At 37.1% G+C, this 26511-nt stretch overlaps 1 protein-coding gene across 2 annotated transcripts in view; it reads left to right on the plus strand.

The window, feature by feature from the left end:
* LOC148955751 (organic cation transporter protein-like) overlaps window positions 1–26511 on the plus strand; it is a 76023-nt gene that overhangs the window by 33680 nt on the left and 15832 nt on the right. For both annotated transcript variants that reach the window (XM_089104094.1, XM_089104102.1), the window contains exons 4-5: window positions 20697–20800; window positions 24147–24304. In XM_089104094.1, coding sequence (XP_088960220.1) covers window positions 20697–20800; window positions 24147–24304 — 262 coding nt within the window. The remainder of the gene's footprint in view (window positions 1–20696; window positions 20801–24146; window positions 24305–26511) is intronic.

The following is a 26511-nucleotide window of genomic DNA, read 5'->3' on the forward strand; positions in this document are numbered from 1 at the left end:
AATTTATAAATATAAATGTATATAGAAAACTGGAAAATGACTAGATAAAAAAAGGCAGTGCTGAGCTGGCGATGGAAAAACGGCCCTCCTCTCCCCTTCAGACGCCCACTTCCCCTGCCCCAACTATAGGGCTTTCTCAAGACCAAGCTGTTTCAGAGGTGACAATGCCGTATAAGGTGCGTTCGTTTCTAAAATGTGTCATTGACTTGAAGCTGGGTGAATATAATATCAAGATAAAATCGATGAAAATAAGGAATTAATTTATATGTATTGTAATCTTACTATGTATTTTATTGCGTAAAAATTTAGCTCTAATATCAACCTCGCTCTATCGAAATACTTGCTTGGAGTCCTCTCCCTCCATATTTCATTAATATACGCATTTTATTGTTATTGAACAATGTTGGCACCATGTATTATTTTTTTCCATACCACGGCAATTCGTATCGAAGGAGTTGTCGTAGAAATTTCGAAAAGGGCTCATTCGATTGGAAATTGGAATAGCTAGTGCCCTTTTTAATAGTCAAAAGTGATTGGAAGGCAGCTAACACCCCTTCCACGCCCACAATTTCCCCAAACACATCCAATCAAAATTTTAAGATAGCCATTTTGTTCAGAGTAACTGATTTCAAGGGAGAAAGTATGATTTTGGGGAGATTACTCCCCCACAACCCTTAGAGCAAGGGTTTTAAGTTAAACCCTAGGGGCACATAAAATCAATTTTGGCAAAATGTATTATTTATTATTTTTTCATTAAAACTAGGCCACTTCGTATCGAAGAAGTTGTCGTAGAAACTGCGAAAATCAATTGGAAATTGGAGTGGCTTGTGCCCTTTTTAATAGTCGAAAGTGATTAGAATGTAACTAACACCCCTTCCACGCCCACCATTTCCCTAAAAACATCCAATGAAAATTTTAGAGGATGACAACCACCCTCACAGCCCTTAGGGTAAGGGTTGTAATTTATGCCCTGGGGGCATATAAGGTGTTTATAGAAAGCGTTGTCGTAGAAACTCAAAAAGGGATCATTCGACTGGAAATCGAAAGGCCTAGTGTCCTTTTTAATAATCGAAAGGGATTGGAAGGCTTGACATATTTATAGTAAAGATCGATGTGGGTATAATGTATCATTTTTTTTGTTGTTGTTGTTTTTTAGATCAGGGCACTTCGTATTGAAGGAGTTGTCGTAGGAACTTCGAAAAGGGCTCATTCGATTGAAAATAGAAAGGGCTAATGTCCATTTTAATAGTCGAAAGTTATTGGAGGGAAAACAATCCCCCTCCTACGCCCACCATCCCATTTGCTTATTATGTTTAAAAATTAAATATTGCCTTAATATAAAATCAAAATGCACTGTGTGAATGCTAATTCCCAATAAGGCATCTCAGCAGTATCCCAAGAACGACTGAGGGTATTATGTTTAAACTTTCGGGGCTACTTCTGCTCCTAAAATTTAAACAAATCAAAATAGCGTAAGTGTATCCAAGCTATCATAGAAATTAAACAGATTTTTTTGCGAATGGTATCAAGTTTCCCATTTCAGGTCAACTAGAGGAGGGATGAAACTAAATTAAACACTACTATTTGTGTCCATATTTTTAAAAGGGTCTATGTTGTTAAAAATTGCTGAAATTTTTTTTTCCAGCATAAAAAATAGCAGGCCAAACTATTAATTCTTAAAAAAAACGAAAAGATTCAAAGTATTATTTTCTTTTTCCCTGAAAAGACTATGTCAATATAAAAACGAACAGAGATTAATTAAAAAAAAACTGTTTCCACAAAATAAGTTTGTAAAAGAAAAGTAAAGAGCTCCATTAAACAAAAAATGAGCAAAAATAAAATTAAATAATCTTGCACTTTACTGAAAAAAATACAAATGAATGTGCATTGTCAGTTTAATATACATATACTGATATTTAGTAATCAAAATGTTAATATTATTTTATTTATTAAAGTTATAAAAGTAAAAACATTTATATTTTTTTCAGTAAAGTGCAAATTATGTTCTCGCCTTGGGAAGGGATGGGGGTTTTGAGCCCAACTTATGTTAATTTCTGCTCGTTTTGAGTTTGACTCGGTTATTTATTGTAATTTCTGTTCGTTTTGGGTTTCATTTTTTTATCGATGCTGATTTGTGGTATTTTCCCGCTTGGTAGATTATTTGATTTTATTTTTGCTCATTTTTGTTTAATGGAGTTCCTTAATTTTTTTGAAAAACTTATTTTGTGGAAAAAAGTTGTTTTTTTAAATAATCTGGAAAAGAGCTAGAGCTAGTATAGAAATATATCTATAGAAATTAATTATGATCCAGAAATAGTATTTGTTGTTGTTGCTCGAGGCAAATGTTATGAGTTTCCAGGAAACCGTTAGATCACATGTTTCCTTCTCAGCCAATCAGAGGGCTTGCTTACATAGTAGCGGTGGTGGGAATATAAGGAAAGATTTTTGCTATAGTTTTATTAGTCTGTGAATAGAATTCAAAGGAGTGAGAAGAACAGTTTTGACTTTACTCATTTGAATATATATTTGTGTTGATGACGAGTGGAATGTTTACCCTCTTAGAAGTTGATAGTGGAGTTGATGGTAATAATACAAGAGCACCAAACATTGCGGTGGAAATCACGAAAGGATCGCGGCTTTGTCTGGAATGGGATGCAGTATATGCAAGATATGTGATATCCTTGAGCAAGTTTAAAATGGAAGATCAATTATGTTTCGCCGCCAAAGTTGATATAGCACATGTGAATAGACTTCAATGTGCTTTAAGTGCATTAGTGAAACATATCGAAGACAATAAACTCTAACGCTAATTGTACATGCATAGTATTATTGATGTTATAATTATTCAATAAAATTGTTTCGAAATCGAAAATGTTCCCTTTCTTTTCTGGTTAGTCTAGAGTCAGCAGTCAGAGTGAAAGGACCGAAAAATGAATAAATTTGAGAAAGAAAGAATTACATCAAATCTAGTGTTTATGGAAAAAAAATTTGATTTTTGATGATGATTTTCTCAAGTTATCTCTCCAACTCAGGATATTCTTTCGGGGAACACTTGACAATATAATGAAAACTGATTCTCCGCCATCGGATTATTGTATGAAACTTTTAAAATGTGATTCAAATGCCTATACTCAATTTATTGATAGATTAATTGGAACAAGGCAGAATCAAATTGTGGATATACTTTTGAAAACATTGCCAATGGATTCAATGTAGATGGCTCCTCCGTCATTCGAAAGAGGTAACGTTACAGAGTTACTCCTCTCCCCTTTCCTCTAATTTGAATTTATCGAGCGAGGACGATCAGTTTCTTTTTAGCTGTGAGAGAGTTGACATCGGAAACCAAAATTTTCTATATATGTCCATTGTGCTTGTACACTTTTGGCAGTTGCACTCAATGTGAGAATTGTATAATTATTGATGACTATAGTGAAAAGTGTAAATTTTGGAATCCTTGTAAATTACATGGAGGCTATGCAGTACAAATTAAGGGATTTAATTCATATCTTGAAGAGGTGTGTGACTCTCACCCTAGAGGGCACCTGCGCTCCAATTGTCACTATGATAAATGTGATCAGTGGGAGAATACTTACCCTGCTATGATTGGAAAGAATCCCAAACGTGATTTTAGTTTATTTCTACGAGATTGGTATCGTCGTGGATTTAAATTATTCTGGGAAGATGGATCTGGTCTACGATTCAACTGTTGGGGTAACAAGACAATTTGGTTTCTACGTCATCGCTGTGATGACACTGCCTACTATGACTATAAACCAAATGATTTTTATTTGGCAGTTATCGAATGTGATTCACCACTTGAAAACACTGTATGTGATATTGCTTCAAATAGACAGATTGAAACTCGTGAATTTCATAATATGAATGCAAGTAGTATCATTGACTATACAAAGAGATATGACAAGAGTGAAGTTACATTGTACTGCAGAAAATGTGACCCTTACTTTGCAGTCAATCAAGATCAATATACAGTGAATCCAAATGCTTTACCAGCATTAGTGGTTCACGACACTTGCCTATACACCGATGAAGAAATCTAAAAGTGAAGATTTAAAGACATTGTTGTATATATATACATTTTATTAATAAACAAGTTCACACAAATTTTTAAAGCACTTTACTCTTTGGGCACTGAAATACATACTGTAACGGTCCGAAAGGATATTTTCCACTAGAAAGTTGTTCAGACGTGGATTGTCACTATAAATGTGTAAAAACTGCTTGTAAGTATAGCCACGACATCGGAATACAAAATATAGTAGTGCATGGAAGCCGCAGCTTTTAGTCGTTAGATCCTGCACCCTCTTTCGATTTTGAATAATAGTTTTCCCACTGCTTTTAATATAGTTGCTGATGTGAGGCGTGTAGAATGTATAGGGTAGACCAAGAGGATCAAAAAATGTAATCGTCTTCATTGTTTGAAATATGCACAGCCAATGACCCGTAAGCACAGTCGATGGATTGCCATTAACAATAATCAAGATACTGTTCGCGCTTTGAATTTTTCCAAGATAGTCCGAGGGCAAACCATAAGATTTGTACTGGGACATGAGAGATCCATATTAAATACATTGATTATTTGACTGGTGTTCATGGCGCCAAGTCTAGTAGAACACTGCCTTCGGGAGTGATTTCCCAATAGGTTTCATATTGATTTAGTGAGATTAGTGAAATAATCTCAGTCAATGGGTCGGCAAATGTACACTCTAAACGCACACTCCCTGTACGTACTATACTCATATCCTGTGTGCCAGACAAATCCAATACAATAATACCATGTGTTTTAGCAATCATATCTTCGGTTATACCATTTTCAAATAGTTGCGAATCATGATGTAGGGTTTGCATGGTCAACTCATACAATGTTCTATAGGATTTTTTGTCAAAAGATAGATTGTAGAGTGGGATACCATTTACTTTGCACACAAGAGATGAAATTCCAAACATCTCGAATTTATGTGAGCATTCAGTTCATGATCCTATTGCACTGGCGCTTTTTACAAATGCCAATGCAAGTTTCGAGGGGATTTCGCCATTGATAAAGGATGAATCGGTGAAGGTGCGTGACCCCATAGCAATATGACGTTGATTGATGATTGTATGAGGAAAAAGCAGTTTAATATTATTCCCATTGGCTCTTAGCTTTTCCACTGCCAATGCAACAGAGCTCATAACCTGTTGTTTGCGTACATGAAGTATTGCTGAGGTGAGGGAGAGACTTACATCGGGATTGGCAGCAAGTTCTTTTCTCAATATGAAATTGGATGGTGCAAGCGTCAATTTTATATCCACTTTAACATTCGGCGGCAGCCATTGGGGTATATTAAATATTTCGTGATATATTTTTCCAACTAGATGTAATTCACTAGTTGTAGCATTTTTAAGTGCATCTGTACTATCAGTATTAGTAATATATTCATATCCATTGGAGGCGCCTCTCAATTTCTTGTATGACCTGGGTGTCATCAACATGAATTGCATATAGCTTGCATAGTTTGAGAGATTGTTGCTTGTGCTCACCAGCGTGCCATTGATGTAGACACTGATTTGACGAAATAAATTATGTAATATACAATTTTCATAGGATATCCCATCGGCTCGAATTGGCATTGTATTATCGGATTTCCGGACTTTCATTTGTAAATCTATAAATGTTGAAGACAAGTCCATAAAGTAGTCTTCATTGGAATAAATTTGAAAGTGGATATTATCGGAGAGGGGTTGTTGTGGATAAAATTGTTCATAGTATCCATGCTTGACACTCACATCAACATTTTCAGCATTGAATAGATTCAATGATTCGGTGATTGAAGGTTGAGAATCCTTATGCGGAAGGTAGGACATCTTAAGAGAAGAAATCTAGTTTTGATCTAACAATTTTCTTCCTGGGGCTTCTGGTTACACTACGTGTCGGCTTTTTCCTTCTTTTCTTTGACAAAAGGGTTGATGTCTTTCGTTTCCGTCCTGAGTAGAGACTGATGAGTGATGCATTGTTTCTTGACATTTTTAAACCTTTACCAATCTGTTTTTGTCGCTAACCAAGAGTTCGCGCACTGGACCTAAGATTTACCGTAGCACTTTTTTTTAAAATTATTACCAGAGCCTCAGTCATATAGTGTAGAGGATGTAAAGTAGGTCGCAGGTGTTAAAGAATATTTTCCAGCCAGTGGTAGTGAAGAGCGAAACAGCTTAGCAAAACAACTGCCAAGACCATAGCCAGACACTGACGAGCGACCCTTGTAATAATCCATTCCATTGCCCTGTTGTCTTGAGCCAAGAGTACCAACATAGCAGTCAATATCAATACAAATGAATAGCACTTTTTTATTAGACATCTTGCTGTTGAACGATGGGTCGAAAATGACATTAATTACAGCCAAACCTTTTGATATTGCTATGGGATCACCTAATTCGGTTCTTAGTGTTAACTGACAGAGTTCCAAATAGGAAGTGTTTACGGGAATATACTGAAGATGCTTTATATTGTAGTGGTGAATATGCTCTTGATTGGTTTTTCGTTCAAGAACTCGTAGGAGGGGAACATTTGAATTACCAACCCGAGATGTTTCCACAAATGAGGCGTAGAGAAATATACAGGTGTCCGTGGAGAAGGCAGGCGGATAGTCAGCAAAAATGAAATTAGTGTTTCCGGCACTTTTACCATTGATTATATTTAGCTTAAAGCCAAGAACATCCTTTAGGTTATCATTGAGAATAATCTTTTCGCTGGCAATAGGTGAACTAATGTAGATCTTCCCCTCCTCCTTTGAATAGTTGAAATGAAAAGCTCCTTTTTTACGAGGGGAAATTCTTTTATTAATAGAACGACATAAATCATTCATACAGGTGAGTTCCTCGTAGGGTAATTCAATATATGGATAATCCAACCAATTGATTTTTCGAATTTGTTCTTGATCACCTGGTGGTGGCGGCCAATCATAGGGTCTAATTTTTATTTCATATTTACGATCCTTTCTCAGGATGTCATAGGTATTTTTGAGAATACAGTTGACAAGAGCCACTTCATACTTTCCGTCGAATTTGATGGTGGGGGAGAGTTTCGTCCAAAAATCACTTGTTTTATTCAGATCATTGTAGAGAGGATCAGAAACATTGGACATGAAAGTCACATAGAAATCATTGGGCATTGTTAATATCTTCAGCACTGACCCAATAATCAAAATCTGAGTTGTATCCTAGCCAGCGAACAAGCAACTGTTTCTTGCCCCTCCGAGTACGACTTTATAATATCTTTTCAATACGATAACTTTCACTAGTGTTTCATAATTTTGACAATTCATGGTCGTAAAAACCACTAAGAATCTCTCCATCATTTGTGTCTAGTAGCCTATATGTTATAAGCTTAGATTCCATAATTTTGAAACACTTAAAATGTTCGCAGATACATAAATTGTTACTATTTTCACAAACATTGGTGCCTCTATTCAATCGAATAGTATTAACAACATTAACTGTGTTTTTCTTTTACTTCTCATTTCCAATTAAGTATTGCTCTAGAAAAATATCAAATGTATTTCCATTATAGTGAAACTCCTGAGGGCCAGAGTTGGATAGAGATCGTTGAGGTCGATGGTTGTATATCTGCATGATTTTATCTAAATCATGAATAAAAGTCAGCGTATTTTTCAATGTACAATATCTTGAATTTAATAGACGAATCGTTCTTACTAATCGTTCATCCAATGCAGCCTTTATCGGACTGTGATTATGATAAAGTGTTGTATTATATTTCAAAAGAACCTTTTTCACATAAGGGTTAACAAATTCACTACCACGATCCGATTGAATTTTTCTATACGAAACCTGTTCGAGAATACTTTCAATGGCCCGAGTAACTTCAACACCTCTCTTTGATCGCAGTGGAATGGCATAGGCATAGTGACTAAAGATACTGATTGCCACCAGAATATATCTGTAGGGTGCATTGTGACACCGTTGAACTGCGTCTAAAGTTAAAAGATCCATTTGTATTATATGCAGAGGGAAAAAGGCTTTGGTTTGTCGATATTGCTTGCCACAAAGCCTGCGATTCCGGTGTAGTGTGTAGCTCGGTTCATTTTCTAGATACTCTTTTGCATTTTTTAATGTGGTGCCGGAGACAACTCTAGAAAGCGTTTTGGGAGAATTTAAACTTCCCATTTCGCCGATACTTTCATAGACACCTTTTAGAACTTCATCCGTTTTGAATGCAAGTGTATAGTTTAATACCCACCCTCTTTTTGTTCACTGCAGAGTTGATCAATTCATTTTCACTTTTGACTAGCAATCATAGGTGTTGTAATATCAGTGGTGCTAGTATTTTCAAATATTTTATGTTCTTCTTTTTTTTTAAATGGTGTTGACGTTGTTGGTGGACTATATTCTCTTAGTTTCTTAAGAGTTTGCTTATTGCCAATAAGACTTTTGGGAAAGTTTGATATACTTAGAAAGGTGTATAGATTATTGTCAAAGGATAAGAGTCCTTTACGATTCGTCACCATATCACAAATTAAATCAACTAGATTATAACTTTTTCCCTGAATTATAATTCGTTTCCCTGTGCTATCGAATTGAACTTGTTCAGCAGTTTCAAACATGAGATAAGATAATACTCTCTTACTCTGTTCTCGATAGGTCACTGGCAATAGGTTTCCAATTTTCGATACAATTGAATTCAATTCCTTCTCCTTTGATTGTGCAGAATCTTGAGGAGATGTTTCCTGTTTAAAGGGATCGACGGCGGGTCTCTCACGATAAGGTCTATGTTTGTCTACACGACGCAATGCATCTTGAAGTAAAAGCGGCTTATTATAACCAGTAAAATTTTCGTTATTGATAAATTTTTCTAAATTGCCTTCAAATTATATGATATGCGAAAATACCTGCTGTAATTGCGCCAATAGGTATGTCTGTGCAATTCTCTGGAAAAAACCGTTTACAATTCCCTCACTTATTGAAACTAAAGTGGTGAAAAAGCAAATACACCCTCGAAATAGCTGTGTTCTTATGTTAAGGTTCACCATGTTCTTTCAAGAACAGGTGAGGAAACTTGAACGATGTTGCGTTGTATCTTATCTAACACCTTCTGTCAGTTGAACATTGCCCGCAGTTAAATTTAAACAAAGTTCAGATATTAGATTAATGAAATCATTGTCGACACCATATTTAAGTATGGCTTTCCTAAGCAAGAGTTTTGAAGTGCTTAAAACGGAAAATAAATGCCGTTGTTCGTGTAGTTTCTTCAGTGTCATAATAGCGACTAATAACCTTTTCTACTGTTCACCGGAAGATATACTGTAATTTCATTGTCGAAAATGTTGGTGACAACACGAAGATCCTCGGGCGTGCTCTGATTAAGATCCAGCAAAATGTAGCCGTAGGGTTTGCTAGTCGCCTGAGTGTACGCTGACAACAGAAATTTTGGGGCGCCGGGGTATATCTGTTTATTGAGAGTTATGAGTGAGCGAGAATCACGAACAACTCGATAGATAATATAGATGGTGCAGTTCAATGCAAGGGTTTGAATACATTTGCTCTGATGAAACAGATTGTGCAGAACTAGGGGTATGGAATTGTGTTAATGATGAGAGCGAGCGGTGACCAGTCGTAGCATTTCCTGTGAGAACTTTTCAATGGATTCTGCCAAATCATCGATTATCATCCACGAGTTCAGTTCAATACAATTTAAAACATCAAGTCCCTGTATGAATTGTATTGATATAGATGTGTAATTGATCGTAGGACTCTTGCCAAATACTATAGCAATAGTAAATTTTTTTCGGTTTTTCCAAAAACATTTTATCGCAATTTTGAATTTTTTTAGCTAAAAGTGTTGTTTTCCCCGACATTGAGGGCCAACACAGAAACGATCTGAAGGGTGTTTTAAATTGATATATGCTGCTGACAACATTCGGACTATGACTAACTGTAAACCATATGCGTCCAATGAATAAGTAGTAATTTTCCCAGAGATCTATCTATTCAAGAACGACAAAAACAATATTTCATCGCAACATTTATTATAGCAATATGAAAACAAATATTTGTTCAACATGAACAATGATAACACTTGTTCAACAAGAACTCGACAAAATTTCATGGTCAACATGAAAACTCTATTTGTTCAACATGAACATTGATAACACTTTATAAATAAACACTTATTGTCTTTAAACACTTTTCTGTACAACACTTTATGTACAATAAAAAACACTTTTTGTCCATCAACATGAATAACACTTTTCTGTACAACACTTTTGTCCATCTACAGCACTTTTTTTTTGTACAACACTTTTCTGTACAATAACACTTTCTATACAACAACAAAAAATACACTTGGAACATGAACTAGCACAGTTGAACATTATGAATTTAAAATTAGGGTTCCCCCCACCCCCCAGGGCCGCGGTGCCGTAGGCCGGCCGCGGGCGGGACCCCTCCCCTGGAGCCGGCAGCGGGAAGGGTCCCCCCCGGGAGCCGCGATGAGAAAACAATAGTTGTCGTCACTGCAGGTTAGTGGTTGGGTTAGTTGGGTCAGTGGTGGTGGTTAGTTGGTTGGTGAGGTTAATTTATCAAGACCAAGTTGATTCCGATAGTCTATGCATTCAACTCGGTCTGAAAGACGATAGTGACCATGAGGTAGGACACTCACGCCATTCTTGAGCACACAAACTATGTCAGATATACACGACATTGCATTTTTTTCCACTCTCACAGTATAATTTCTATACTGTAGAGAGCGAATTGCAAGCACTTGTGCTCTTGGCACTAGGCTATTTTCTACACAGTCTCTGTACACGCTCATGTTGAAATTGCTCTTTACAAAATGTGTAGGCACCCCTTTACACGCCTTTTTTTCATCCCCACTATGAGCTTCAACGCAATAAACTTAGGGACCCGGGAACACCCCCCTGGATATCAAATCACTCCCCGTCTCTGATTTTAACATTAATAGTTGGTTGGGGGCTTGACGTTTCACCAACTCGGGGTAGAGGGATGGATTCCAGTTGGTGAAATCCATCCGCGAGCTGATGTGTTCCCCCTTGTCTAAATCATCCAATAAATCTTCAGTCCTATGTACCTTTAACAGCAGAGAATCTGTATCTCGATAGTAAACTTGAACCTCCCCCTCCCGTGGCCATTGCACCTTGCACACATTGTAAAAGAACGACAACATGAGCTTTTTTGAAATTTCTAGTGCTGAACTGCCGCCCGCTGTAGTCTTGTTCAGCGCCATATTTTGCTTTGGCCTGTGTAGAAAAACTATGGTGGTATTTATGCTTGTTGACGAGTAGACGGTAGGGATAGCCCTACTCTGTAAAAACTATCGTAAGCCTGTCTCAGTAATACTACGCGATTTATTGCTTTCGCTGTTTTAAATAGATTCAATAGCGGTATGTCAGCGAAGCTTGTATAATGTCTCATTCATTTCGTAATCATTCCCAGAACATTTATTGACAAAAGTGTCAATAAACATTATTAAGTATGGTTTCTTATTGAACTACAGGACCCTATGTATTTTGGTGATCTTTAAGCCATTGTTCACCATCCAGTGCAAAAGCACATGGTGAACAACAATATTCTCCTTAGGGTCCAAATCAGCAATCAGTTTTTGTTTAGAGGGAGTCCAATGCATCCCCATATCCTCAACCAATGAACGATTGTAGGGGCTCAGCAAGTCCCTGGTCACTGGTCGATTGATACAGGGAAAAAAAAAATTTTTTAGTGAGTCGTGAAGGGCAAGCGGAATGTGACTGTCAACTTCAAAAAACCATCCTTTTGGCCCATTGTCCTCGGCGGTGGTAATGTTGGGGAATTCACAAGGATTCTAAAGCCATTGATAGGTCCCACGTGGCAAAGAGTAGTGGGACATTGCCGAGGGGTATAACGAGTTCATGTCCAAGAACACTGCATTTGACTTTACACCGGTGCTTTGTCCGCTCGGATCGGTTGATAAGACGCGGTCCCCGTGAAAAACATACCCTCCCCTCATTAAACGCTCTACAAAAAGGTGTTGATCTACGTCGGTGATTAGGCCTATTTCCTCCCTACTAATTTTGAAAATTAAATTCATCACCTAACGGGGTTTGAAAAACTAATACCCTATATCTAACCGAAACTCTGAATAGATTTGGTCCGTGTTCTTACAGACTATATCCAACAGAGTTAGAACGTCACTGGTCAAGTACAATCTACAATAACCCCACCCATTTTTACAATCCCCCTTGGACCACACCTTCTTGGCAAACTCATATTCCTTAGATTTGCAGTCACTGCTGGTCAGTGAATTGTAAAGAGCTTCAAGTGGAAGTATTTTCACCTCGTTTAAGCGACTACCAGAACAGTAATAATCATATGCACATATACCTTTGCAGGTCAACAGATCAGACATTTCACAGTCTGGAAAGTGCTGTTTAAGCAAGGGAAAGCTATCAAAATTGTCGCTTTTCTGCACTTGAATCTATTGATTCAATGTCTTGGGAAAAAAACTACAAGAATATAAAAATCTAATTTTATTCCAGCGCGTATGCCCATTATCCTCTGCCTGTCATTTCAGTTCGAGAAGCAACAACGTCTCAGCTAATTTCTGGAGAATTTTGTATGTAAATAACGTATACACCCAGGGTGTATGGACTTCCCTTCTAATTCGATGAAGAAGTTAACATTTTGTTCCTACATGTGTCCGTGAATCCTAAATATGAAGGCAAAGCACAGGGATAAATAAATGCTTGATCACATTCAGGCGAAGCTAGAGATGTACTCCCCCCCGCAAGTTACGAGCCTACGAGGTGATTGGCTGCCCCCCATGATACTGGGCTTTGACTTTCCCCCTCCCCCCTCTCTTCCCTTTCGTCCCCTTATCCTCCACTACCAAATCCCCCTTACCAACCCAACAAAAGTATTTATTTTTAATAACAATATGATACTCAGCAGAAAGCACCAATGGCCAATGCGTATTTATTCAACGAAACAAAGCATCATTAGCCTTGCCAATTAGCTTAGTCAGTGCCTTGACCTTGCACTCGTTCTCATCCAATGTCTCAACTATTTCTAACAACCGCATGGTGTTAGAATTGTCTCTTTGCGCATGAGCATAGAACACTGCAATAGCCTGATGTTCTTTGATACGGTTTGGATATTGGGGGTCATTCACCTCCACCAGCTTAGCTTCACAGTCCAAAGATATTTTGTTGCATTGGAGGAGGGTATTTTGGAAATTTTTAAAGCGTAGAATGGCCCTATCCCCTGAAACCGTTTCCACTGTCTGATATCCATGCCGTCTACAGTGTCTCATATGATTTCGCAACTTTAGTTCAGTCCAAAATCTAGAGAGGCATGTTGGACAGTATAAACATACCCCCTTATGCTTACCACTCCCCAGAACTCTAATCCTATCTGTCCTCCGGTTAAAATGAACAATTGCTTTTGGTTGACTAGGCGGCGTGTATAATAAACAAACCCAGTGTCTGACCAAATCAATTGACGGGCCCCTTACAGGGAAGACCACCCCCTTCTTTTTAGAACGAACCCCATCTTCAAATTCTGTTTCATACTGAACCACAGTAACGCCGATATTTAAATGGGCATTGCCCCTTTCAAAAATGTCAATAGATCGTAGCGTTACTGGGTATTTTCCTTCTAAGCAAGAAAAATCTACAATGGGGAAATCGGACCCGTCCTTCCCATGTACAGCCCAGTGATCTAAATTCGTCTTGGTAGCGTCACATGCTAGAGGCTCGAATGCTGATATGAGGAAAGCATACTTGAAACACATTTGATCTGTTTCAAAACAAATCTTCTGGACACCTTTACAACCTTCTAGATCTGGATTATAATTTAAAACTACTGTCCTCCCTCCCCCAGCCGTTCTCTTAAAATAAAATATTTCTTAAATTTACATATATTTACACTTCAATTTTCAATATATAAAACTACAGACCCACTCCCGTTTTCATTGTAGTTCTCGAGATGTGCGATGATTTTTCCCACCCACTCGCTAAGAACATTCCAAAAATTCTATAAATTACGATAAACTATACGCTTATCGAAATGTATAACATTATAGTACACCTCACTTATCCCTTCATTTAAATACAACTCCTTTAAAACAATAGAAACCTTAATTGACTCCCTACCCCCCCATAACTGAATTTGGTTCTCCGGCAGTGCACGAATTTTATCTACATAGGCATGCACAATTTCTACGGGATCACAAACAAAATTTCCCCCAATAAGTGAGTTATCGGGATCCTCAAAAGTCGTAGTGAAAACAGCTATATTAGTTAATATTCTATTAGACAATTGAAAATCGGAAAAAGTTGTACCCCCTCCCCCATGTTGTTCAACAATATTTGTGGTAGACTCCACTTCAGTTGTTTGAAGTGGAAGTAGGTAATCAGTGGGAGGAGGGTTCCCAGTTAATTCGTTTGTGAAATCCTCTAAAATTTGTAGGGTATTTGGACTCAAGTCCACCTGCTCAACTGTGCTAGGTTCTACATTGAAAATTTTTTCTATAATCTCATCAATATTAGATGGTATTTCAATGGAATTAATAATACCGTGCCATTCGTTGATAGCTGAATTGTCCTGAAACTCCACTGTCCCTTCCTCCTCTTCTTCACTCGATGGCGAGTAAGGGACCAATGCACCAACCTATAAATTAAAAAATAGCTTATTTTCAAAGTGTTCAAATCATCCCTACTGTTAAACTTTGGATTATTATTTACGTATTATTTAAAGTCAGCACTGAGTAGGGCTGTAGCAGTATGCACATACTAGCATTTGGTTAATTCAACTGAAAGTTCCAACTTAACGACAATCTAAAACATCGCTTTACATAGAAGGAAGATTTACGTAGAATTTTTTTTTTTGCGGCGCCTTTCGGGCACGCGGCGCATCCTTGCGGCGCTTCCCTGGCCCGTGGCGCATCCTTGCGGCGCATCCCTGTGGTGCTTCTCGGGCCCGTAGCGCACCCCGCGGCGCACCCCCGCAGCGCTTCCCACGTGGCTCCCCGACCGGCTCCCATTACATAATGACCGTCAAAAGTTGAAATATTCACATAGACAGCATAAGTCGCTATTTCTCTCTCTCTAAGTCCACAGAGATTCAGTGAACTCATGAGTTTAATTATTGTAACCTATCGCGCGCGAGTGTTCTGATTTCCAAAGATTGAACTTCAAAATGCCGAGAACCGTTAGCCTGGTTTCCCCTCGCTGAAATCTTGGCAAGATTGAAAGCTATTTTCAGTGCAAATTAGAACGCTGATATGTGACAGATGGAATAATCTCTCTCTTAAAACTATGCGAAGAATATCATTTTGAGTTTCAAAGGTACCTAAAACTATATGTGATAGTGAAGAGATAGCAACAGAGAAAATAGTAAAGATTAGAAAAATAGCATTTTGAGTTTCAAAGGCGGTGATTATTAATTGTCTAGAAATTACCTAAAAATATTCGCTTATGAGATATCGAAGCGATAGCAATAGAGAAAATAGCAAAGATTAGAAAAAAGAGGAGTGGTTTCTTTGCAAAAAAATTACATTTAGATATGTAATAGTGGGGTGAGGGGTTAATATCTCAGAGATAAGTTTATATTGGGATTGAAAAATAGTGAAAAAGAAAAAACATTGGAAGAAATAGATAGGTAGGAAAAAATACTCACATTTGCATAATCCGTCTTGGCTTGGGTGCCCGAAGGTCCAGGTAGTGCATGCTGGAGGGTAACCTCCTGACATAGCGTTGATGGGGCAGCTATTAGAGGTCCAAGGAGGGCGGATGTGCAAGCGATGTCATTAATTTCTTGCGCAGGTTGGACTGCGACTTGTACAGGAGCTGTGACTTGTGCAGTCGAGCCAAGCGCTGGCACAGATGGCTGCACTTGACGAGGTGGCATTGAGGCTCGATTAAGAGGGGCTTGCATAGATGCAGTATCGATGTCGCTGGCTTGTATAGCGGGGTTCTCCACCCTTGCGGCCCACGGTCTTTTCGGTTTTTGACCGGACTGCATTGGGGTTGGCACTGATCGGGCGGTCTCGTCATCTCGCGCTTTCTTTGATGGAGGAGTCGTGCATTCTTCGGTCTTTGCGGTACCCATAGCTCTCTTTACAGCTGGAGGGACAACAAATTCTTCATAATTTACCTTAAAAAGAAGAGAAAAAATTAGTATCAAAATAATTCCCCCCTTTTTTACAGAAAGAAAGTTAGTACCTCCTTCTACAGAATTTATTGTCAGACATAATTTGTCTAGAAAAGCATTTATCTCAAAGAAGCCCCCTCCTCCACCCTTTTTCAGCAAAGCAAAAAGTAAGAATTTAGCGAGAAATATATTAGGCTTAGAAATCAAATGTTTTTATTAGACAATCAGTAGTCTATAGGCTTTAAATTAGATTGTTAACCCAGCGGCCTATAGGCTTAAATTTTGCAAACATAGGTTAAAATGCTATTCAATTTACACGTAATATAAGCTTCATGCAACTCCTAAAAGACTTTTCTTTCTAGCTTTGCATATCAGCATTGCGCAGTTTGTTTTCATTTTACAATGATGGCGATAGACTTGAGGCATTGCCCGAAGAATTTGTTGTCAGACATAATTTGTCTAGAAAAGCAATTATCTCAAAGAAGCCCCCTCCTCAATCCTTTTTCAGCAAAGTAAAAAGTAAAAATTTAGCGAGAAATATATTAGGCTTAGAAATCAAATGTTTTTATTAGACAATCAGTAGTCTATAGGCTTTAAATTAGATTGTTAACCCAGCAGCCTATAGGCTTAAATTTTGCAAACATAGGTTAAAATGCTATTCAATTTACACGTAATATAAGCTTCATGCAACTCCTAAAAGACTTTTCTTTCTAGCTTTGCACAGTTTGTTTTCATTTTACACTGATGGCGGTAGAATTGAGACATTGCCCCCTCCCTTTTACATAATTTACTTACAACGAAGCTGTTAGAAGCGAGGCATTGCCCCCTCCCCCCTTTTACATAATGTCCTAAATATATTGTTAGACCTTAATTTTGAAAATAACTCGTTTCTCTACTTCCATGCAGGTTGTGTAGGCCTAGCTTAATTATTGCAATCTCTTTTTGTTTGAAACTGTTTTAATTTGACAGAAGAATAGTTCCTTTGACTTGACCGCGTTTGTAAACAAAACCAGAAAAAGGGTGCCTGCTAATTTTAACCACGCACTGGAGTCTTGTGTCAAAACAGAACGGCATTTTCACTAAAAATTGATAGAAGTCAGTGGTCGCTTTAGCTGGAAATATAGAAGGAAGGAATTTAACGAAAGGATAATTAATTCTATTTGCGAGAATTTGGTTGTAAAACAATGGGGGGGGGGTTAGGTTTCGAGGGTAAAAGAATATATTTTACGTTTTCCATCGAGTATAAAGATTGCAAGGTGGTTAGGTTTGAGGGGGGGGGGGGGGCTACTTACCTAAATATACTGGAGGGTGACCAAGGAAAATAATTTTATTTGAAAATAAAAAATGTACTTACATGGTAAATTGAAGTTGCCAAGGCTTCTAATTCATCAAATTTATCCATTGTTGTTTCAATTGTGTCAAAATACTTTCTGATAATTTAATCACATCGCATGCCCGTTATATACGAAATCTCAGGGTCAAATTGTTATGTAAACAAGCCCTCTGATTGGCTGAGAAGGAGACACGTGATCTAACTGTTTCCTGGAAACTCATAACATTCGCATCGGAAACAACAAGAGATACTATTTCTGGGTCATAACATTCGCCGAGAGCGTGCACTTACAACAACAACAACAAGATTAACCTTGACATTTGCCTCGGACACAACAACAAATATTATTGCTGGATCATAACATTCACTTAGAGCGTGCCAAAAATATACCTTGAGAAAGAGACCATGAAGAAAGAGGTCATTGACCCCATTAACCACGTGTTCTCCCTAGGGAGGCTATACCCATATATGGGGTGCAAAAAAGTTGTAGGTGGCAGCAGGGGTGGGCAACAGGAGTATAAGATTGCCTTCTACTAAGGTGCAGGTTATTTCTCCCTTATAAAAACCATTTCAGCAGATACAAAGAAGAAGCCCTTTTGCGGCATTCTGTGGGACCCCAAGGTCCAATACTAGTAACAAATCCCGCGAGTGGTAGTTTACGCTCGTCAAGTTCTGGCTGTACCGGCTACATGTGCCCCAGCTAAACAGTTTTTTAGCATGACAGGACTGATAGTGACTGCAAAAAGATCAATGGCTCCAGGCAGAGTGAACAAACTCAATTTTGTTACATCAATTGTAACTGAAGTGATGTAACCGCTGGTTTAAAATTATTGGTGTTGTTAAGCCATGGTATCTGACTTGTATACAGTGTTTTTTCGATGTTGTTATTTGTTTTTTCACTTCCTTTTCGCATGTATTTGATGAACAGGAGATGTTTGAACTTCAAACTTTGAAAGTTATACACACATTAGCCCAAATCATTAAAAAGAAGAAAAAGACTAAACACGGGATTTTATAGGAACAATGCGATGTTAAACAAAACATAGGTTTCCCTGGGTCTAGTAGCTATAAATGAGAATTCGACTTGGTGTGATCGACGGTGAACGTAAACGCTTTCCGCACGGCCCAACAAATTCCTGTTTTGTCATATTGTTTATGTATGTTTTTAGCCAACCATTTAAAAATCCTTACTAAAATCAAGTTGAGGTTGAAAGTGCTTGGTGAAGTGGAATTTTTATTATTATTTTTAATCACAAAAATCGGCGCGCCGTGGCAAGCCGCCGGTCAGAAATCGCCGGGCGCCGCCGCCGATACTAAATCACACATTCGCCGCCGTAATGTCGGCGTGGCGCGGCTTCGGGGACTAGTAACGAGTAGGACGAAATACTGAGAATGGCCTGTTGGCCGTGTTGCTTAGGGCACAGGCCCTTTAGAAGAAAATCTACCTTTCGAGTCCTGGCGGGGTTAAAGGAACAAGTAAAGAAAGAAAGAAAAAATAAGTTGAGCGTTTTGGGCGAAAAATGAGATGTCAGAATGGGTATTATGTGACAGTTAAGGTGTGTGCTGTCGTTACGTTATAAGCGGGGATTCTCCCATGGGTTCCTGACGCAGGGTTACATAAAATTGCGTCAAGTATATTACACAGGTCTGTTTGAAACGGGCTAAGTCGTGTGACGGCGTGGCAGTCCAGAGGAGTGTGTCTTGGGAGTCTTGCCAACTGTGTTCCCTTTAATAGAACCGATGACCACATTGCGTAGGTGTGACGACTTGAGACGTTGGTTGCTCCACTTATCTGACCCTTTAAGGCATGAGGGTGTGTGGCGTGACGTCAGAGGGCTCTGCTTGAAATCTATTGCTAATTTCCCTACCTGTTTCATGACTTCATAGGGCTCCACTAGAAACAGCTGACCGCATTGTACAGGTGCAAGGGAGTCTATTTAGATGTGTCTTTTATTTGAACTTGTGTATTATCCCGACCATACTCCAAGTAATTATATACCTAGGAAACATGTTTAGACAAGATTTTCCTATAAAATGGGCGTCTAGACATCTATATGGGGAAACCAACATGGATTCTATCACCTGGGAGGCATGTTTAAACAAGATTCCTTACAAACGTCTAAGGTTCTTAATAAAAAAAACATCTTGTGGGAAATAAAAAAAAACAGGGAGTGACATTTGCTAATAACTCAATTTATTATCAAATAAATCCATACCAACAATCATAACCAACAAACATAACCAACAATCACATCCAACAATCATAACCAGCAACCAGCAATCATAACCAACAAACAACAACAATCAATCATAACCAACAAACATAACCAACAAACATATCCAAAACCAACAATCACATCCAAGAACTAAAAATCACATCCAACAAACATAACCAACAAACAACAATCATAACCACCAAACATAAGCAACAAACATGTCCAAACCAACAATAACATCCCTCTGTACTTTCCCTAAAACCGCCTCTGTTAGTAAATTATGATGGCTGTTAGTTGTTGGTTCACGAACCGGCTGCTGAGAGAAAGAGTCTCTAAGCTCTGAAAGAAAGTTTGCCAACTAGTTCCTTTTTTAATTTGCACTCGATTAAAACTTTTTATTTTAAAAACTCTATTAATAAGGAAAGGACTATAAAGAGCATTAAGATGATTACATATTGCTATGTCAAAAAACGATTATTACAAAAAATGAAATTTTTTTAGATCATCCATTTAATTTACCGTTAAGCTAAGTTAGGACCTACGACGCTGAATTCTGTTGAGCAAAAATGACCAAGCAACATCAGTAGCTGAAACTCGGCTAGTATATCTTTTTGAAAGTGGATTTCATTGAGTTCTTCCTAGAATATTTCCCGATCTGAAAAAGAATGTTTTATTTTTTCAATAGGCATTTCAGGCACACATCTAGAAAAGACCATTAGCAGTATGAGCTTGCCAATGCATAAACAGGAAAGGACATTTTATTTAAAACACAATTGTATCGACCACAGAAGTGAATTTTCATCCCTGATCTAAGCAGAAATGAGCCGAATATTCGTCTATATAAAAACTTAGTTTTTGTTGAATGGACGTGAATTCCGGCTGCCAAAGCGAAATTAAGTTCCGATTAGAACTAAATTTTAAGTGTGATACAGTAGCTATTAATATTATTCCCACAAGTAAGAAAAATGTTTATATTATTCTTTCTATTTGACTAGTGGGACCTTGTCTGTGACAGACGTTGGATGCGTGCTGCTGCTCAGTCTATTTTCATGTTTGGTGTCCTATTTGGTGCTGCTATTCTTGGCCCCATGGCAGACAAGTAAGTATCTTCTTATTTATAAGCTCTATTTGACTGTGATAACTTCGGAGACCACACTGCCTTTCCATGACGATAAATGAAAGTTCAAAAAGGGATAAAATCATTTTAATAGACAGTGTTTCACAAACAGTGATAAAAATTCACAAAAAATACCAGATATTTCGGTCACATATGCAGTGACCGTCATCAGTAGTAAAACTTATCAGTAGTTTTAGGATTTTATCCCTATTTGAACTTTTATTTATCTTTTTGACTTGGTTTGTATAGACATTTTTTAATTTTATTTTCCTACCAGGACTGTAAAATAACACTTTCTATTATTCGTGAAACTAACCTTGACCCACCCATGCTCAGTGGCAGATTTAGAGGGGGGAGAGGGGGGTGCGCGCCTCCTAACGTAGTCTAAAGTAGAGTAATTTACTTAATTAACACAAGTTTGCGTTAAATAAACTTGCTCCTGAAGCAACTTTATCGAATCAACCTATTTTGCCCCCCCCCCTAAAAACTTCTGAATCCGCCCCTGCCCATGTTCTGCAATGAGTGAAAATCAAATAATTATGGTGGGTATAGTGATGGACTTCACGACCTTTTTCTGTCATTAATATAAGTATTTGGTTTTAAAATATGTAGCATAAGGAATTATACAAAAAGATGAGAATTTTAATACTATTGGCACTGTTAATACTTATCGGCTTGTGTTCTATATACCATTTTAGGTCTTATGTGGATGCTCGTCAAAAATTTCTCCGGCTTTATTTTTGTTTTCAAAGTTCGCCATCATTTGTGCTACACCCGTATTAGAGTTGTTTATATTAGAATCCTTTTACGTTACCCGCAGTTTAAAGCCAATGGTATCGATTCATAATACAGAAGGTTAAGATTTAAAAAAAAAACGTATGTTTTAAATTCTAAGAGGGGGCACCAAGCCGCCTGAGGCCAACACAGCTACGCACGCTCCTCTTCCTTCCCAATCTATGCAAAGCCTCCCTCTTTACACCCTCCCAGGAAGTTCCCATTTTCCTTAAATCTTTCTCTATGACATCCTCCCACCCCGACCACGGATGACCTGCTTTCCGTTTAGCCCTAGACGGTTTGCCGAAAAGGACAATCTTCAGTAATCTGTCATCCTTCATCCGCAGAACGTGCCCAAGCCATCTCAACCTTTCTCTCATTATATCTATAGAAAGCGGGATTGAACCACACTTTCTGTACAGCCTACTTTTTGAAATGCCTTCAGTCTGTCGGGTACCTAGAACAATCCGTAGGCAATTTCTCTGAGAAGCATCTAGCAAATTTTCATCCGCTTTTCCGCATTTTAAAAATACCAAAGAATATGTATTTTTCAAAATCTGGGAGGGGATAGGGCTTGCTCCAGCCCCTCTCCTTTATTGACCCCTTGTTCTGAGCTTAATTTTCTCGATGCATCCCAAAAGATACCCATCCGTTTGTGAACATAGTTTCTACAATTTGTTTATAACGAATAAAGCTTTAAGCGTTTATAGTTCGATGCTCTCTGTTTTCAAGAAGGGGGATCACCTATAGTTTTAAATTTTAATGCTTTTCGATATGCTTTAATTCAAGTATGTCATATTAAATTTCAGGAACTCTCGTTAGCATTTTATTTGGAATTACAAAAAAGAAACCAGATCAGCTACTCATGTGCGCATTCCAAATAACGAATATGGGTACATTTTTGCAATATATTGTATATATATATATATATATATATATATATATATATATATATATATATATATATATATATATATATATATATATATATATATAAATTACTGCTTCTCTTCCTCACAATAAAATATGGGTACTTGTATGATATACGCCCTACCTAAGGTTCTTCTAATGTGTTTCTCTGACGTTCAATCATAATGAAATACACCAAAGTAAGATAGAAATATAATACTAATTATATACTCGTTATAATACTAATTATATATATATAATTATATATATTTTCCATCTATTCTGTCACTTCTCATTCGTCTTGTCTCACGCAAAGCTGAAAGAAACTAACGACAAAAATGGTTCTATAACGCGTCAATGAATGAACAACTTGAACGGTTGGGCGTTTATCATACAAGTACCAAAATATGCTTATGACTAAAACTAAACCTGCCATTTATAAACAAAAAAGTTTTTCTGAGTGAGTTTGTATCGGTATTGCTCTGAAACTGTGGTGTATGTAGGTTCTAAATGACTGCAATTACTTGGAGAAGCCCGTGCAATTCTGTTGGGATGGATTTGTTAAAGTCTGAGCCCCTCCCCCGGTAACCACCTGTCTTAACAGCCGATCTGTAAATCACTTGCTATTAAGATTCTTTAATTTGCTTTATATCAGCATGCAGTTTTAATTATTATTATTGCTGGCATACCCGAAATATATGCATTTGACTGAAGAAAAGTGTTTATGATGTCACTGCGAAGTGAAAATAATTTTCGTTTTTAACCAGAAAATATCGGTATTTCCTTCACTAAAATACTTTTTTTGGTGCCTAAAATTTCTACAGTAATTCGGAACTACCATAGATATATCCTTTGTGATTATCCTTATCCTTTGTGATGATATTACCATCACACATATTATATCTGTTGTGATGTGATTATCCTTTGTGGTGTTTTTAATTCTTGTATCTGTCAAACTTAAACACATATCCTTTGTGACGTGGTTATCCCTTGTGGTATTTTAATTATTTTATCTGTCAAACTTAAAACATATTTATGTTATCGAGTAAAATTATCTGTGTTGTTGTTGTGAGCTCTAAGAAAAGCTGATTTTTTGTTGAAGTATACCCAAATTTTCTATACTAGGTATGGAAGAATGAAAATTTTCTATGCATCTTCAGCTCTTCAAGTACTTTTTGGCTTTTTTTTAGTCAAAAAGCCGAACACATTATATCCTTGGTAATGTGATTATCCTCCCACATATTATATCCTTTGTGATGTGATTATCCCTTGTGGTATTTTTAATTATTTTATCTGTCAAACTTAAAGCATATTTATGTTATCGAGTAAAATTATCTGTGTTGTTGCTGTGAGCTCTAAGAAAAGCTGATTTTTGCTGAAGTATACCCAAGTTTTCTGTACTAGGTATGGAAGAATGAACATTTTCTGTGAATCTCCAGTTCTTCAAGTACTTTTTGGCTTTTTTTTAGCCAAAAAGCCAAACACATATCCTTTGTGATGTGGTTATCCCTTGTGGTATTTTTAATTATTTTATCAGTCAAACTTAAAGCATATTTATGTTATCGAGTAGAATTATCTGTGTTGTTGCTGTGAGCCCTAAGAAAAGCTGTTTTTTGTTGAAGTATACCCAAATTTTCTATACTAGGTATGGAAGAATGAAAATTTTCTATGCATCTTCAGTTCTTCAAGTAATTTTTGGCATAGTTGCAGCTTTCTGCTATCAATATATTGCCTTTGTCATCTGCAAATTTTTCTTGGGAATGTTTGGATCAGCTGGTGCATACGTCACAGGATTTGTCTTAAGTAAGTATTTTATTTTTTACTGAAGCCTTTTGTTCTTTAAACTGTTCTTTTAAAATCTTTGTTTCTAAGCAGATGAACAATATTTTTATATTCTCTGTTTTGATCATTCAAAGGTTTATACGTGCCTTGGCTAAATTGTCTTGAAAGGGATGGACCTTCAACATTAAAAAAACGTGATGTTTTTAAACAAAGGAAGCTGGTCTGTAACTTTTAAAAAAAAAACGTCTCATAAAAAATCAAATCTATGATTTAAAGAGCTCCTTTATAGCATTGATGTGGTATAAAACCCTATTGACCTCTCGTTGATGATCTGGCTTCGTTTGGTTCGGTGGCCTCACTCTGCTTTTTCCCATTGTTTTTAATGCTTACTTGGATTTCTGACTAGAATTTCGGCTGTTCAAGATGGAGGAAGCAAAGGAGAAATCAATATCAATATGTCGATATTCGTTCTTCGACACCAGGGATTTAGGTTTTGGCCGTGTCTTCTATTGTGGAAGAGTCGGAAGAGGTAATAAAATTCTATCGTGTTATAGCGACCGCACCGAAGATGTAAAGTTAAGCTAATCCTAATGAAATACACCAAACTGTGATGAAAATATAATACTTTAGAAACAAAATTATGGAAACTACAACAGAGAATTATGGAACGCAGGCAGGCTAGAACGCATTATATTAAATATCTAACCTACTCTATATATTAAATATATATATATATATATAAATATAAATATATTAATATATTTATCGTGGCTAGTCAAAGAAGCCGTGAAAAATCGATTCATTTCATTGGAGTTGATGATAATGGAGTTAGGTTTTATCACAACAGGTAGTGTTGTGATAACCTAAGCTAAAACTCAAACATTGAAACCTTGAAGTAATCAATTTCTAATTGTTATCTTATAGATGGGGCTCGAACTTCAAGTATACTTGGATTTTTTTATTGCCCCAAATTCCAAAGACCAGGGTGACTAATGTTTTTTTAAATCGGGATTTGGCAAATAATCTTTGTCGGTCAGTTCTCTCAGTTCTAAAATGCAAATAGTTGGATCAGTAAACAATTGAAGTAACCTTGAAGTAAACAATTTCTAATTTTTATCTTATAGATAGGGCTCAAACTTCAAGTATACTTGGATTTTTTTTTTATTGCCCCAAATTCCAAAGGCCACGGTGATTAATGTTTTTTAAAATCGGGATTTGGCAAATAATCTTTGTCGGTCAGTTCCCCTCAGTTCTAAAATTCAACTAATTGGATCAGTAAACAATTGAAGTAACCTTGAAGTAAACAATTTCTAATTGTTATCTTATAGATGGGGCTCGAATTTCAAGTATCCTTTGATTTTTTTATTGCCCCAAATTCCAAAGGCCACGGTGACTAATATTTTTTAAAATCGGGATTAAGCAAATAATCTTTGTCGGTCAATGCTTTCAGTTCTAAAATGCAACTAATTGGATCAGGGACGTTAACAGGGTGGTGAGGGCCCAAACTCCCCTCAATGCCTAATTTTCTTGGATCTCTGGATACTTCTAATTCAAATTAAATATTCAATTTTTTTTATCTCCGCCTTCCCCCACGAAAGGGTTTTCATTATTGAATCCCCGGAAAAATTCCCGGGTATGTGCCTTAATTCAATAATCCTTAGCTATATTAAAATATTATTTTGGATTGACGTTTTCTTGTGTACATTTTAATGGATGTCGACTTTGTGAATGTAAGGTATCTATAAAAGTATAAACCCCCCTTGCTTCATTATAAGTTACCAGCTGTTAAGTAAAAAAAGAACCAAGACCTTGAACACAGAAAGAAATTCAATTTAGGCCTAAGCATTATCTCTACCTTCTGGTTAAGAAACAAATCTCCCGCCATCAACATCTTTTGTAAATCTTCCAACCAAAAGCGTCCTTTCGTCCATTCGTAATCCTTTCTGATCACTACTGTAGTACCAACATCCGTTGGTTAGTAATGTCTTAATTTTCCGTTCTTAAAAATAAATACAAAATGCATTAAGAGAATAGATACTGTTTTCAGAACTTTAGATTGGGCTGGGAGCCTAAGGTGTAATTTTGTGAAGCTTTTTCCTATTTTTTCGTCTTTGAAGCCGTAAACATGAGCTCGCACTTCATATCAAAAGAGCTAGCACTTCAGGGATTCACCAATTTGATGTCTTCAGTTTTTCTATTGATATCCCACCTAGTATTTCCATTTTACA

This window comes from Artemia sp. Qi Xiang Cuo, chromosome 2 (assembly GCF_049724085.1).
Source record: "Artemia sp. Qi Xiang Cuo chromosome 2, ASM4972408v1, whole genome shotgun sequence".
Classification (NCBI taxonomy): Eukaryota; Metazoa; Arthropoda; class Branchiopoda; order Anostraca; family Artemiidae; genus Artemia; species Artemia sp. Qi Xiang Cuo.